At 40.6% G+C, this 14,327-nt stretch overlaps 1 protein-coding gene across 1 annotated transcript in view; it reads right to left on the bottom strand.

Moving 5' to 3' along the window:
• Positions 1-3,758: 3,758 nt before the first annotated feature.
• The window catches only part of OXSR1 (oxidative stress responsive kinase 1), an 81,929-nt gene continuing 71,360 nt past the window's right edge, over positions 3,759-14,327 (bottom strand). Inside the window, exons 13-18 of the mRNA XM_081072267.1 lie at positions 13,634-13,765; positions 12,133-12,197; positions 9,744-9,796; positions 7,855-7,923; positions 6,940-7,004; positions 3,759-6,513 (exon numbers count right to left, since the gene is read on the bottom strand). Of these exons, the coding sequence (XP_080928393.1) occupies positions 6,439-6,513; positions 6,940-7,004; positions 7,855-7,923; positions 9,744-9,796; positions 12,133-12,197; positions 13,634-13,765 (459 nt within the window). The 3' untranslated portion in view covers positions 3,759-6,438. The remainder of the gene's footprint in view (positions 6,514-6,939; positions 7,005-7,854; positions 7,924-9,743; positions 9,797-12,132; positions 12,198-13,633; positions 13,766-14,327) is intronic.

Raw genomic sequence — 14,327 nt, 5'->3', positions numbered from 1 at the left:
TGCAAAAATCCTCAATGAAATAGTAGCAAATCAAATCCCATAATGTATAAAAAGAATTATGTACCATGACCAAGTGGGATTTATCACAGCTATGATAGGAAGGTTCAACATTTGAAAATCAATTAATGTAATCCATCACATCAACAGGCTAAGAAAAATCACATGACCACATCAATAGATATAGAAAAAGCATTTGACAAAATCCAACACCTGTGCATGATAAAAACTCTCAGCAAACTGTGAATAGAGGGAGCTCAATTTGGTAAAGAACATCTACAAAAAGCCTATAGCTAATGACATACTTAATGTTGAGAAACTAGCTTTTCTACTAAGATCAGGAACAAAGCAAGAATACCCTCTCTCACCATTGCTTTTCAACATCATACTGGACATCCTATAATGCAATAATACAAAAAAAGGAAATAAAAGGTATATAGATTGGGAAGGAAGAAAACTGTCTTTATTTGCAGATGACATGATTATGTACGTAAAAAACCCAAAAGAACTGGCAAAAATACTCTTGGAACTAGTAAGTGATTATAGCAAGGTTGTTGAATGTTAGGTTAATCAACAAAAGCTAATCACTTTCCTACATACCCACAATGAACAAGTGGAATTTGAAATTGAAAATATAATACCATTTATAGTAGCACCCCCACAATGAAATACTTAGATATAAATCTAACAAAATATGTACAAGATCTATATGATGAAAACTACAAAACTGATGAAGGAAATCAACAAGGAACTAAATAAATGGAAAGATATTCTATGTTCATGGATAGGAAGATTCAATACTGTCAAGATGCCATTTCTTCTCAACTTAATCTAGTGAGTGATTCAACACAATCTCAATCAAAATCCCAGCAAGTTATTTTGTGAATATTGACAAACTGATTCTAAACTTCATGTGGAGAGGCAAAAGACCCAGAATAGACAACACTATATTAAAGGAGAAGAGCAAAGTCAGAGCACTGACAATAGCTGACGTCAAGACTTACTATAAAGGGGTCAGCCCGGTGGTTCAGGCGGTTGGAGCTCCACGCTCCTAACTCCAAAGGATGCCGGTTCAATTCCCACATGGGACAGTGGGCTCTCAACAACAAGGTTGCCAGTTCGATTCCTCGACTCCCCAAGAGATGGTGGGCTTTGCCCCCTGCAACTAAGATTGAACATAGCACCTTGAGCTGAGCTGCCATTGAGCTCCCAGATGGCTCAGTTGGTTGGAGCACATCCTCTCTACCACCAAGGGATGGTGGGCTGTGCCCCCTGCAACTGACAACGGCAACTGAACCTGGAGCGGAGCTGCACCCTCCACAACTAAGATTGAAAGGACAACAACTTGACTTGGAAAAAGTCCTGGAAGTGCACACTGTTCCCCAATAAAGCTCTGCTCCCCTTAAAAAAAAAAAGACTTACTATAAAGCTACAATAGTCAGGACTGTGTGGTATTAGCAAAAGATTAGACAAAAAGATCAACAGAACATAATAGAGAGCCTAGAAATAGACTCACAGATGCAAGTGATCTTTGACAAAAGACCAAAGCAATACAATGGAGCAAAGGTAGTCTTTTCAACAAATGGTGCTGGAACTACTGGACAACCAAATCTAGACACAGACCTTACTCTCTTCACAAAAAGTCACTCAAAATGCATCACAGGCCACATTGTAAACTGCAAAACTTTACAACTCGTAGAAGATAACGTAGGCAAAAATCTAGATGACACTGGGTAATGACTTTCTAGATACAGCATCAAAGGTATAATACATGAAAAAAATCATGGATGAGCCAGACTTCATTAAAATTAAACCTTTTGCTCTGTAAAAGACACTGTTAAGACAATGAGAAGACATGCCCCAGACTGGAAAAAATATTTGCAAAAGACCTATCTGATAAAAAAAAACTGTTACCAAAAATGTATTAAAAATTCTTAAAACTCAACAATAAGGAAACAAACAACGTGATTAACAATGGGCAAGAGACTTGCACAGACATCTCACCAAAGAAAATAAACAGATCTAAATAAGCATTTGAAAAGATGTTCAACATCGTATCACTGGAGAATTGCAAATTAAAACGAGATAGCACTATACATCTGTTACAACAGCCAAAATCTAAAAACACTGACACCACCAAATGTTGGCAAAGATGTGGAGCAACAGGAACTCTCCTTCACTGGTGGGAAGACAAAATAGTACAGCCACTTTGGGAAGACAGTTGGTGGCTACTTACAATCCACAATTGGGCTCCTTGGTATTTACGCAAAGGAGTTCAAAATTCATATCCACACAAAACCTTGCACAATGTTTACTGCATCTTTATTCATAACTGTCAACACTCAGAAGAAACCAGTAGGTGAATAGATAACAAACTGGTCCATCTAGACATGGAACATTATTCAGTGCCAAAAAGAAATGAACTATGAAGCCACGAAGACTTGTAGAAACCTCAAATGCTTATAACCAAGTGGAAGAAACTATTCTGAAAAGGCCATATGCAGTATGATTCTAACTTTATGGCATTCTGGAAAAAGCAAAACCATGGAGACGGTAAAAAGATCAGCCGTTGTCAAGGACTAGAGGGGAGGGAGGAACGAACAGGCAGCATACAGAGGATTTTAGGGCCGTGAAACTATTCTGATCCTGTAACGATGAGTACATGTCATTACACATTTGTCCAAACCCACAGAATGCACAACAGCAAGAATGAACCTGAGTGTAAACTATGGACTCTGAGTGATAACAATATGTCAATGTAGGTTCGTTCGTCGACTGTAATAAATGTACTATTCTGGTCCGAGATGTTGACAGTGCAGGGGCGGGGGGGTCTGTGCATGTATGGGTTCAGGGGTTATATGGGAACTCTGCATATTTTCTGCTCAATTTTGCTATGAGACTTAAAGTGCTCTAAAAATTAAAGGGGTAGGTGAGCTGACCCAAAGGAGGAATCCATGAACTGCTGCTCTGAACAATGCGACTATGAAGAGGCAGAGCTAGGTAACCAGGCCTCTGAACAAGCTCTGATAATGTTGGAGAGAAAAGGCAAGCGGAGAGGCTCTATTTACTCTTGCTGCGTTCCCTCGCCCCCACAGATGCCATGATCACTTCTAAATGACCGGTACCTCCTCTCTGCCCCCACAATAATCAGAGTCCACTTTTACAACCTGCTTATCTTGAATGCAAATTCAATCAGATCTGTTATTGTCACTCCGAGGCTCCCAGACTTGAGCTCTAGATTACCAGGAGCCACAAGCAGTCCTATTGTGGTTCAAAGGCCATGTCCTGCTGGGAAGGACTTACGATCAGGGAGATTACTTATCTCGGAGGTGGAGGAATACAAGGGGTCTAGAATCTGACATGAAATCCCACCATTGCAACATCAAAGCCAAACGGGGACAAGTTCAGCGCTGCTCTGAACTTTCTAAAAGGGACTCCCAAGGACTTGAATCTGGCATCTTTCCCCAGCCCAACAGTAGGAACAGAATCAGTTAGGAAACACCAATACCAGGAGTTCCCTATCTCACCCTATAAAATGCCCTTGGGCAGATCTTACCTTGCTCTCTTCCGGGATTTCAGTTTGCCCCTTTGTACAAAGGTTTTAAGCTGTTGTAATTTGTAGATCAACATATACTTTCTTTAGTTAATGTGCACTTTGGCTTTTCTCTGTTTGCATGAAAAATTAAAGTTAGTAGTGACTCCCTAACCCGCTCCCCACTATTCCCCACTAATAGCCACTAAAGTAAAGAATCCTTACACCATGACAGACAATTTCCTCTTTATTGATTAAAAATGATGGAAACATGCAGCAAAATACAAAGTCAAAAAAAGGGGGGAAAAAGTCAAATATTTTACATCTTCCATAATCTAGCATACGTCATAAGGAGGAACCTCCATTTATTGATACACCATTATTCTATCCTCCAGATTATTAAATAGTATCATCTGGCTCTAGATTTGGTTCAAAACTTAAGCAAAAAACCCAAACAAATCCATTAGTCATTTAGAAAGACCATACATTTCACAAATAGCATTGGCGCATGTTACCTTGTGCTAAAGTTAGTCCCTACCCCAGGGGCCAGTGATCCTAGGGACCTCAGGACAGAGGTGTACCTTGAACCACCACTCCTGGAGAGGAGCCAGGTCGCTTACTAGGTCACATGCTGTCCCACCTGGGAAGTTTCTGTTCACTTATTTTCTCAGCATCACTGCATAAGGCAGCAAAGGGAGTCCACCAGACATCATGCAGAAGAAAAATAACACTGTCCTGGGTTTGGTGTTTGACTCCTAATTCCCAGCAGGGAAAAAAAAGAACTGAAAGGAAAGAGAAAACCCTAGCCCACTTCTACTGTCATGCCTGTCCCAATGCAGTTCAAAGGTAATGGCCGGCTGGAGAAATGGAACAGGAGGGTGGGCTGTCGCTTCCTCCCAGCCTGGGCTTTAGACCAGCTCCAAACAGAAAGCTAGAACAAAGTGATGCCACCAGCTCTTGGATTCATAAGTACATTATGATGGGCTTGTTTGCCACCAAAACACAGACTCTAAGGCAAGCCACTAGTCTTGTGCCAAAGAGGACACTATCTTTTTTTCATACCTATTCCAACATCTCCCTGTCCTCCCTCGACCTGCCTCCAAGAGAAAAGAAAGGAAGAAAGAAAGAGAGAAAGAGAGAAAGAAAAAAGGAGCAAGCTAAATATTTTTTCCAGCAATCTAATCCATCTTTTTTACTCTCTCCAGGCTCAGCAGGCTCCCTCCTGTTAACAATCCTGCTGGGATCATAGGCTTTGGTGTCTGATCCTCTAGTCTACTTCCCAACGCTCATCTCCAACTCATGCCCTTACCCTCTCCCCCACGTCCATTCCTTCCCAACATGCCTCTGCATCCAGGGTAGGTGAAGCAAGCCCAGGACTAAAACTATAAGCTCAGGATGACATAAGAACTTTAGCAAGTCAGCTGTAGGGAAAGCTTTCAGAGATGCTACAAGAGAAAACTAGGTGAAGCCATCTTGTTATTCATAGACCAACAACGCTGGAAAGAGCTGAAGCCATTCTGTAAGAGGCAACTCTCCCTTTTTTATGGGGCCACAGTCCCTCTTTATGTGTTGTTTTAAGGCCAGATTGAGGACACCTTTCATATACAAAACTTGTTAGGGCTATTTGCAGTTAGGCAAAGGCTGACTGTGAAACAGTAGGACAAAAACAAAAATTAACCCCACTGATAATTCACATATTGCATTATGAGTGCTCTTTTTAAAAAACCTAAAGAATAATTTATATTATTTCTGTAGAAAATCAAATGAACACTGTCTACTCATAAATCCTAAAAGTCACGGCACATGTGGTTTCCCTTTCCGCCTTGGGTCAGGTTCAGCGCACCGCAGTGGGGACCCCCTCCAAAGGATCAGTGCAGGCGAGGGGGCCGAAGGCAGGCCTCTCGGGCCCAGTGTGAATCTCCTTTATTGCTGCAGAAATCTCAGCCTTGTATTTCCTCATGACTCGGAGGCCAGGCAAATTGATTTTCATGGGAGGATTGAGGAGCAGTTTTTCTTCAATTTCATTTTTTAAATTCTGAAAATAAATACTTCCACAATGAAATGAGTTGTGATTTTTCCTGTTCAAAAACCACTGCTGGGAAAATTCACGTTTACAATCCATTCCTTGATGTTTTCTCTAAAAACAGTCTGAAGTTTTCCTTTGAAGGATCTGATGGCTGAAGTCTGACTACAGTCAGATGTTTTGCACCAGCTGAAGTTAAGGCTAGCAACCCTTTCTGGAGGGAGTGGTGAAGAGGGGTGCCTGAGAGCAGCTTCAGCAAAACGCTTAGAAACATCATGAACAAAACTAGAACACAGTTTAGGCTGCCTCCATCTGAGGCTGTGCTTTTTCCTAACAAAGGTTGCTAGAATTCACATCAGATACAAAAAAACAAAAAAACAAAAAAACCAAACAAACCCTAAATTAAATTCTCTGGGCTCCAGATGAACAATCAACTTCTAATTGCTACTTCAGTGGGGTAAAGAGATATCCCAAAATGCCCACATCCTGTCAGGTGTGGGAGAACAGGCAGCACGAGGAAGCCCAATATAGCTGCTACTTTCCCCCCAGTGTCATCACTGGAGTAAGGCAAGATGAGCTGAGAAATCTCCCTCCTGTGCCTTGAAGCACACGGGCCGCTTCTCAGACGAAGGAAGACAGGGGACATGTGCAGTAAGTTTACAAACGGAACTCTTTAAAGGGATGCTGGCCACTGGTGATCCAACTTTTCTTTCCCTGTGGGAAAAAGGGGGAATGATGGCAGGAAGAACATAAAGAAAGACCTCTAAAGCTCCTAGCTGGGAGGTTTGTTGCTGGGTTCTTTGGCAGTAGTGGGTTTAGGCCAACAGAAGCAACAGAGATACGCATGTGTGGAATCTCCTTAGGCCGCCTCTTCCAGGGCTGTGGTTTAGCTGATGCTGAGCTGGGCAAATCCTATTAGTTTACCATCATCGGGAATATCCGAGCCTTCGACACCAGATGCCTAAGAACCAAACAAAACGAGAAGCTGTGGCTATTTATAAACACAATTACAGGTAGCAATTAAAACTGATATGGGGACTATGAGAAGGCAGGCAGTGGGGGACAGGTCCCTGGGATACAAACAGGACGCGGATGAAGGTGTCTCTTCCAGAAAGGATGGTGGCTGGGCACATAGCTGGAGTCCAGTTGGCTAACAATCTCTCCTAAGAATAGTCAAGGGCCTGAGGTAGACTTCCTGGGAGGGGCAGAGGAAGGGAGGCCACTCAAAGCAGGATTTCAGCCCAGGGCTTAGGGGGCACTAACTGAACACAATCCACCATATTTTATAATTCTCATCACCCCGGGAATATGGAAGCTGGTCTGAAAGGGCTGCTGGTATGCAAACAAAAGTAAGATGGTTTAACATGGAGGAGGAAGAGATGAATACCAGTTTGAAAGTGACAGATCGATTTGACTGGGGTTCTTCCACAATTTTCTGCAAATTAGCTGCCACTGTAATCATACAAACAGAGAAAGTAATGAGAAGCTTAGTAAATCCACTTTCAACCATATTTTAAGAACTTAAATCGTAGTTTAGAATCTTCTATGTACAATCAAAATGGAAGCAGAAAGATAAACCACTCCCCAAACGAAAATATCTTTTAACTCAACTTCAAGTAGCACAAATACATCTTGAATCATTGTCACATTAACTTTCTTTAGCGTGCTGTATTAACTTAGGAAAGACACTCAGGTGAAAGAAGTATGATTTGCCTATTCAGGGGCCAGAAAGCCCTAGACCATCAGCAAACTCTGGCCTGTGGTCTATTTCTATTCTGCCTGTGAGTTAAGGGTGGTTAAAAACAACAGAGACTGTACATGGCCCCCAAAGCCTAAACTATTACTATCTGGCCCTTTACAGAAAAACTTTGCTGATGTTCCCTAGACATTGGTCTTTTCCTTCAGTAATATGTACCTATGGCCTGTGTCTTCCCGCTTTTACTAGGACTATATCTCTAAGTATTTTTGTTTACCTCAGCTCCACAAAGGTAGAGTTCATCCTCCAAAATGGATTAGACACAGCCAAGCTTACATTAACTTGTGACTTCTGTCATCACTTCTACCAGGGTCTCTCAAAGAACTGGGTGTGCTTTCACTTACTATTTTCAGGGGGTCACAAAGCAAACTCAGAAGTAAGATTTTTGTTGTAAGGACCTGTCCCCAAGAACTGTTAGTTCAGCCAAGCTAAGAACCATTTCAAGAATCGTTAGACATGCTCAGTGGAATCAAAGCCTAGTATTCTTGGTCCTAACTGCACAGACAGAGACACGGGGGCACAAAGGCAGAGCACAAAGCAAGTTACCTATTACTAAATCCCTTCCATCGACCAGGCCAGCAGAAATGAGTTCCTGAGAAACACCTTCCGCTGTATCTGCAAGGACAAAAAAAATATGCTCCATTTCTGGTACATGCATGTCACTGCTAACTCTCAGAGCGGGTGCTGGCGCTGCCGGACTTCAGCTGCTGAATCTACAGAACCAAGAAGGCAGGTGGGAGTCTTCCTCCCACTCAAAGGTTTTTCCTACGACTGAGATTATTTTAAGTGAGGGATTCTCACAGGTCTAGCGAGAGGGCCAAATCAATACCACCAGATGGCAAATCTCAGCTCAATGTAAAGATAACTTTCTAGATAATGGTGTAATTTAGGTGGGTTCAGGCCCTTCCTGGGAGAGCACCTGATAGTGATGCCGCAGAAGAAAACTCCTCTTCTAAGGGCAGGCCTGGACCTGAGCCCAATGAGCTCTGAGATATGATGACGAGCATGCACCATCTCCAGGGCTAATAATAAAAGTGATTTTTTTTTCTCAATTAAGTCTTGAGAGAACTAAATGTAATTTCTTCTCTTTGGGGATCATACTCCATGTATTTTGCTAAAATCATTTTCTTTTTTTTTCTGGTGGGCTTCTCTTCATATCTTCTTATTCCAGGTGGTATAATCTGAGCAATGGGTGTACCGAGAAACTAAAGATGAGGAGAGTATCCCCAATTACTTTCACCTCTGACTCTGTGGGGCTGCCTCCTGAAGACTGAACAGTGAGCCCCTCAGAGGGGATGGGAGGACTGGGGAAGGGTTGTGCACACATTTGAGCAGATGACCAGAGATTTGAATTAGTTCTTTAAAATGTAACTCTGCCTGGCTTTAAAAAAGTAAAACGGGTACACCTCTGTACATCTTCATCTGTTCTCTTTAATAGTTGCTGACGATACTGAGACAGCAAGAAGAGTAAGCACAGCACACAGGCCAGATACCAGTTGGCTGCTGGCCACTTCCCAAATCTGAACTGTGAGTAACGAAGGCAACAAGCCTTGTCCCAGGGAGAATCTCATGGCTGAAAACTATGCACGACGGGGCTTAGCTTCAGCCTCAGAGAGGAGACTGGAAGCCTTCTTTCTTCTTCATTGTCATGGAAGACAACCATGTTCAGAGATAAGAGCAAGAACTTTGCACTCTGACAGATCTGCGTTTGAATTCCAGCTACACCTCTTCCCAGCTGTGTGAACTGCAACAAGTTACTTCACCTCTCTCTAAGCACTGATTTCATCACCTATACAATGTGGACAGGAACCATTCCTTATGAGGCTGTACTGAGAATTTAATGAGATAATGCTTTAGCACACGCCTGGCCTAAAGTAAGCAGTAAATTAGAGCTTTATCAATTACTGTTAGTATTAAACAGTTGACCCTGAACAATGCAGGCGGAGGGGTTGGGGGCTCTGATCACCAGTGAAGTCGGATAACTTTGGACTCCACAAAAACTTAACTACTAAGAGCGTATTGTTGACTGGAAGCCTTACCACTAACATAAAAAGTCAATTAATACATATTTTGTATGTTATATATATTATATACTTCATTCTAACAAAAAGTAAGCTTAGTAACACTTTCCTAACGTTATTAAGAAAATCATAAGGAAGACAAAATACATTTACAGCATTTATTTTTTAAAAATCCACGTATAAGCGGACTCACGCAGTTCCAACCCATGTTGTTCAAAGGTCGACTGCACTAGGATTTCTAAATAAAGTTAGTAGTAACTAAATTGCATTTTTATTTTATTCATATGCTTCCATAACTCTTTAAATCAGGAACATTTGTATAATCCTGTAACAGCAAAATATATCTAAAGGACAAAAACTTCACAACACATTTCATTAAACAAATTAGAAGTTATTTTGTTTTCAGTGCCTCACCTCTCCCAGGAGTAAATTCGAATCGAATATCATTTAGTTCCTTTTTTGAATTCCTATGAAAGAAAACAGAATGTGTAAAGTCAATTTCTGAATTTACGCATACAGACTCTGCCAACATATATTAGGAAAGCTGTGCCTCCATAAAGATTGTTCTAGTCCCACAGATCATACGATTAGTCCTAATCAGCTCACGCTGCAGGGCTCAGAGCAAGCAACTTAGAGTGGTCATCTGATTGTCCTACAAACCTTTTAACATATGTCCTCCAGTGATCAATATAAAAATCTCATGTTTTTGAGGTGATCCTTATATGCCTACTCCCATACTTATTCCCTGTAAGGTGATCATATAAAACCAAGAGGAAAATGTGTATGAGCACAGGGAGGTTTGATTAAAATGAAACAGGAGGCCCTTTTCAGCCTTACCTCCTCTCCCACCCTACTCTCCCTATGCTCAGGATAGTCCCTGTTCAAACCTGTAACTAGTGAGGGGCAGTTGTAGTGATCACACACCACACACACCATGTACTGAGATTAACCAGCCTCCCTGGAAATTCTGGCTTAAGGTGGAGAAATTAGAACATTATATCTAAAGGCAGACATGCATAATCACTTAGGATCCGAATCTATTTTATCTAAACAATGCAGAGGGCTTAGGTGTATCTGACAAATACTTGAGGATGTTACTGAAATTGTGCCTAAAATACAGCTACCCATCTCCAACACAGCCTGCCCCGAGGTGACTTTTTCCCTTGCACTACACCTCCTTTGTGCATTTGCATACACAGACTTTCACTTCTGCATGTATACGACCTTAAATTTGTTTTTAGCTATGTTAGTACATAATACAAATCAACTTCGAACCTCGACTTGATTACCAAGTGAGGCATTTCATTTTCTCTTTTCTTGGTATCCTTCCATAATAGCCAAAAGTGCTACACATAGTCTGTTTCCTACATAAATGTTCAGTTATTCTTTCTGAAACCAGAACAAAATTAAGATAGAATGTTCAGCATCATTTTAGTGATTTACCTGGCAGGCCAAGCACAAACACCTTCAAAGACAATATGCTAACTGGATTAAACCTCTTCTAGTCATTTAACTTCAAAGTCTTTATAAGAAGACTTTTTTACTGAGAATAAGAACCTAGACTAGTCTTCCATAAGCAGGGTCGCAATAGAGTCCATTAAAAAAAACCCACCTTCTCAAAAGCTAACTATGTCACTTAAAAAAGCACCTTCTCCACCTTCCTGAAGCACATGTCAAATAGAATTTTTGTACTGTCTACTAACTGCTGTAAGATTTCAAAACACAATTTTGAAAAGACACAAGTGGTATTTATGTACAATTAAAATAGGATAAGATTACCACGACATTCTATTAACTCAGAACCATTTGAGATAAAACGAGGTTTACTGAATAGGCTTCTGTAAAGGAAAGGTAACCAAATCTGCTTTCTTCATATTTATAGCATAATTTCATTGCTCCTAGTGGTAAAATCAAAACATGCTCAAAACAGCTCTTGCTGTCTTTATCTCTAATTATGGTCATACCAAGAGGAAGGAATTAGGCAATGGTAATTCAGTGGAACTATTTTTAATATGTTACTAATAGTTAAAGAAGGCCTGAGCCACGTCAGGTGATGCTTTTGAAATTAATTTTTTAAAATGCATTTATGAGTACAAAGACCTAACTAGAGCAATACAACAGCCATAGCTATTCAGACAGCTAATACAACAGACGAGAACGCTCTAGAATCCAATCCAACTATCTACAAGGGGAGAAAGGGTTAAAATAAACAGATCACCACCGATGGCACTTCCTGTTAGTTAATTGTCAGGGACTCTCCAGATGCCCCAACCAAGAACTATCAATTAAGAACACTTACTGTAAAATAGAGAAAAAAAACTGAAAACATGCTGAGAGGTTTTTCCTTTCATCTTTTTAAGAACAAGGCCTTTATTTGATTTATCACAATCAGAAAGCGCTCCACTCTTGGGTTAGTTGGTCTCAGAGTCCATGACATTTATATGGTCATAATCACAAGACTAATTTTGCAGATAAATCAACTAGTGCTGCTCCCCTAAAACCTGTTCCTCAATTACAGATCACACTCCTAACTTAGCTATCCTGCAAATGCAAATTTGTCACTGTTAGTGGAGAAACAATCAAGAGAATGTGTGTTATCAGTTGACCTGTTAACATCCAGGGACTCACAATGTTGCTATTATTTCTCAGGAAACAATACACCTACAAGCCAACTTGCTGCTGGAAGGATATACAATCCTATCCAGTTACTCTCAGGCACAGACTATTGGAATAAGGAGTAACTTTCGAAGAGAAAACAGCATATTCACAGTATTCAGAAAACAAAACAAAAATGTCTGCTTACCTTAATCTTAGTACTAGACTGATGGGGATCTTGGTTTCTTGTGAACTTGCTCCTGAAGAATCAGCCTAAAAAGCATTGAAAGGTATAAAGTCATTGCATGGACTATTAAGCGTGGAGGTGACTAATGGTCATCTGCAGAGGAATTGCCCACTTGGCAGCAATTTTCGTCAAGTCCAGGTGAGGCCATCCTAGTCCCTAGGGCATTCCCTGCTGTGGGAGGACATACCCTCCAAGGAAGCAACCAGAGCTGAATGTCAGCCTGAGTCGAACACAATTAGAAAGATAATTCTCAAACCCACATGAAATTCTATATGTAGCCACATTTCCATTTTATGTTTCTCAGATCCCTGTTCCCCTCTACAAGGGTGGAAAACACGAAGCTGGGGTCTTCCCTTTTAAAAAAATCTCCCAGTGTACCACATGGAAACACACAGGGAGGATCTAAATTGGCTGCCCCTTCAGGAAGCCACCCAACTGGGAGGTTCCAGGTCTTTTAATGGCGAAACTAATCCTCTCTAAAACCTGGACAGCCATTCCTTGCTTACTGGAGGGATATACATTCTACTTAGGTTGTTTGTAAAATGAACTCCATCTTTCTATCAGTTTCATAAGACAACTGTATCTTTTCCCACATGGGCAGACATGGAAAGCTTGGGTGATGAAAAGGTTAAATGAAGTCAGTACCACGACAAACTGGAAGCGCCCAAAGCAATGGTTCTAAAGGCGGACCACCACTGGGGTGTACAAAAATGGAAATTCTGATTTTTTTCTATTTCTTTCCATCTAAAATGTTTAGGAAAAAAGAAAGGAACCTATAATATTTAATAAATGAACAGACTTTGAAACCCTTACTCTAACCATAGAGCATAAGGTCACATGTTACATACAATATTTGAGGGTCCTTAAGGAAATGAGTGGGAGCTACTCAGCAGGGCAGGGTGGGGGAAGTGCGAGGGGATGGGGATCAGGACCTCGTTCCCTCAGCTGCTTTCAGAAATTTGTGTGTCTGATAATGTGGAATTACAAATTACATTACCTCATCTTAATAAAACCAACCCTCAAAAAATTGACAAATATCTTAAAAAGAATAATACAGGAAAATTATGAATGGGAGATAGTATTAATAAATATAAACCAAATAAATAAGTGAACAAAAAGAAAACAAAACAGCTAACAATTCTCCTAGTGTCAAGAGGTACTCAGTCAGCTGCATTCTCAAGTAAAACACAATAATGATCTAGTAAAAATCTGACAAGAAATTAACCCCCAAATTTTTGATGTTTGGAATGTTTCTATCATGAACTTATTTTGTTACTGAAAAACCTTTGTGATACTTGCAAAACTCTCTTAGCTGCCTACATTACAACTGTGAAAATAGAGTTTCTAACTTGTTTCAAACCCTACCGAGACATCAACCTATTACAGTGTGTGTGTTCCACATTACTCTCTGCTTTCTTCATTGACCCAGAAGGTTGACCACTAAAGCATGTCCCTGCTTTACCTGAGCTGTTTTTGCTGGCTCTGTGGGGGGCTGGAGAGAGACTTGAGTTGGCTGTGCAGGCTGAGGTAGATGACCAGAAATCTGTTCTGGAACTTGAAATACAGTACCCTCGGGATCAGGTGTTGGAAACAGCTGTAACAGAAATATACACAACTGCAGGTCCGCAAATAATGTCGTTTTGTTCAAAGTCACTGAATGAGGTTGTCTGCACCTCAAAAATCTATGCACTCTTTTGTGTCTGGCTTCTCTCACTTAGCATAGTTTTTTGAGGTTCAGTGATACTGTAGTATTTTAGTTTCCCCAATGCTGATGTATATCAGTAGTTCACTTTTTCTTCTTCAGAACAGCAGCTCATTGTATCATATGTATTTTTAACTACATCTATTCTGTCCCCGTTGCCCAGCAAAACAGCACCTTCAAAATACAGATTTAAGTATGTAATACAAAATTACAGAAGCTACATTCTTCCATGTCTAGGGACCTTCAATTACATATAAAAAAAGACAACCAACCAATGATTCCTTAACATACCTAAAACGTTTTTCAAAATGGATGTGAAGCTTTATAGCTAACCCAGGTATATATTACTTTGCACGTTTGAAACACTTCATAAATTTTTATTATATAACTTGGGAGAAAAAAGACTTGATGTTGAGGACAAAATCAAGTTAAACATTTTTAAAATTATAAGTTA

The sequence above is a fragment of the Rhinolophus hipposideros genome (assembly GCF_964194185.1).
Source record: "Rhinolophus hipposideros genome assembly, chromosome: 14".
Taxonomy (NCBI): domain Eukaryota; kingdom Metazoa; phylum Chordata; class Mammalia; order Chiroptera; family Rhinolophidae; genus Rhinolophus; species Rhinolophus hipposideros.
The sequence above is the reverse complement of the archived record's forward strand: the minus strand, read 5'-3'. Positions and strand labels throughout refer to the sequence as shown.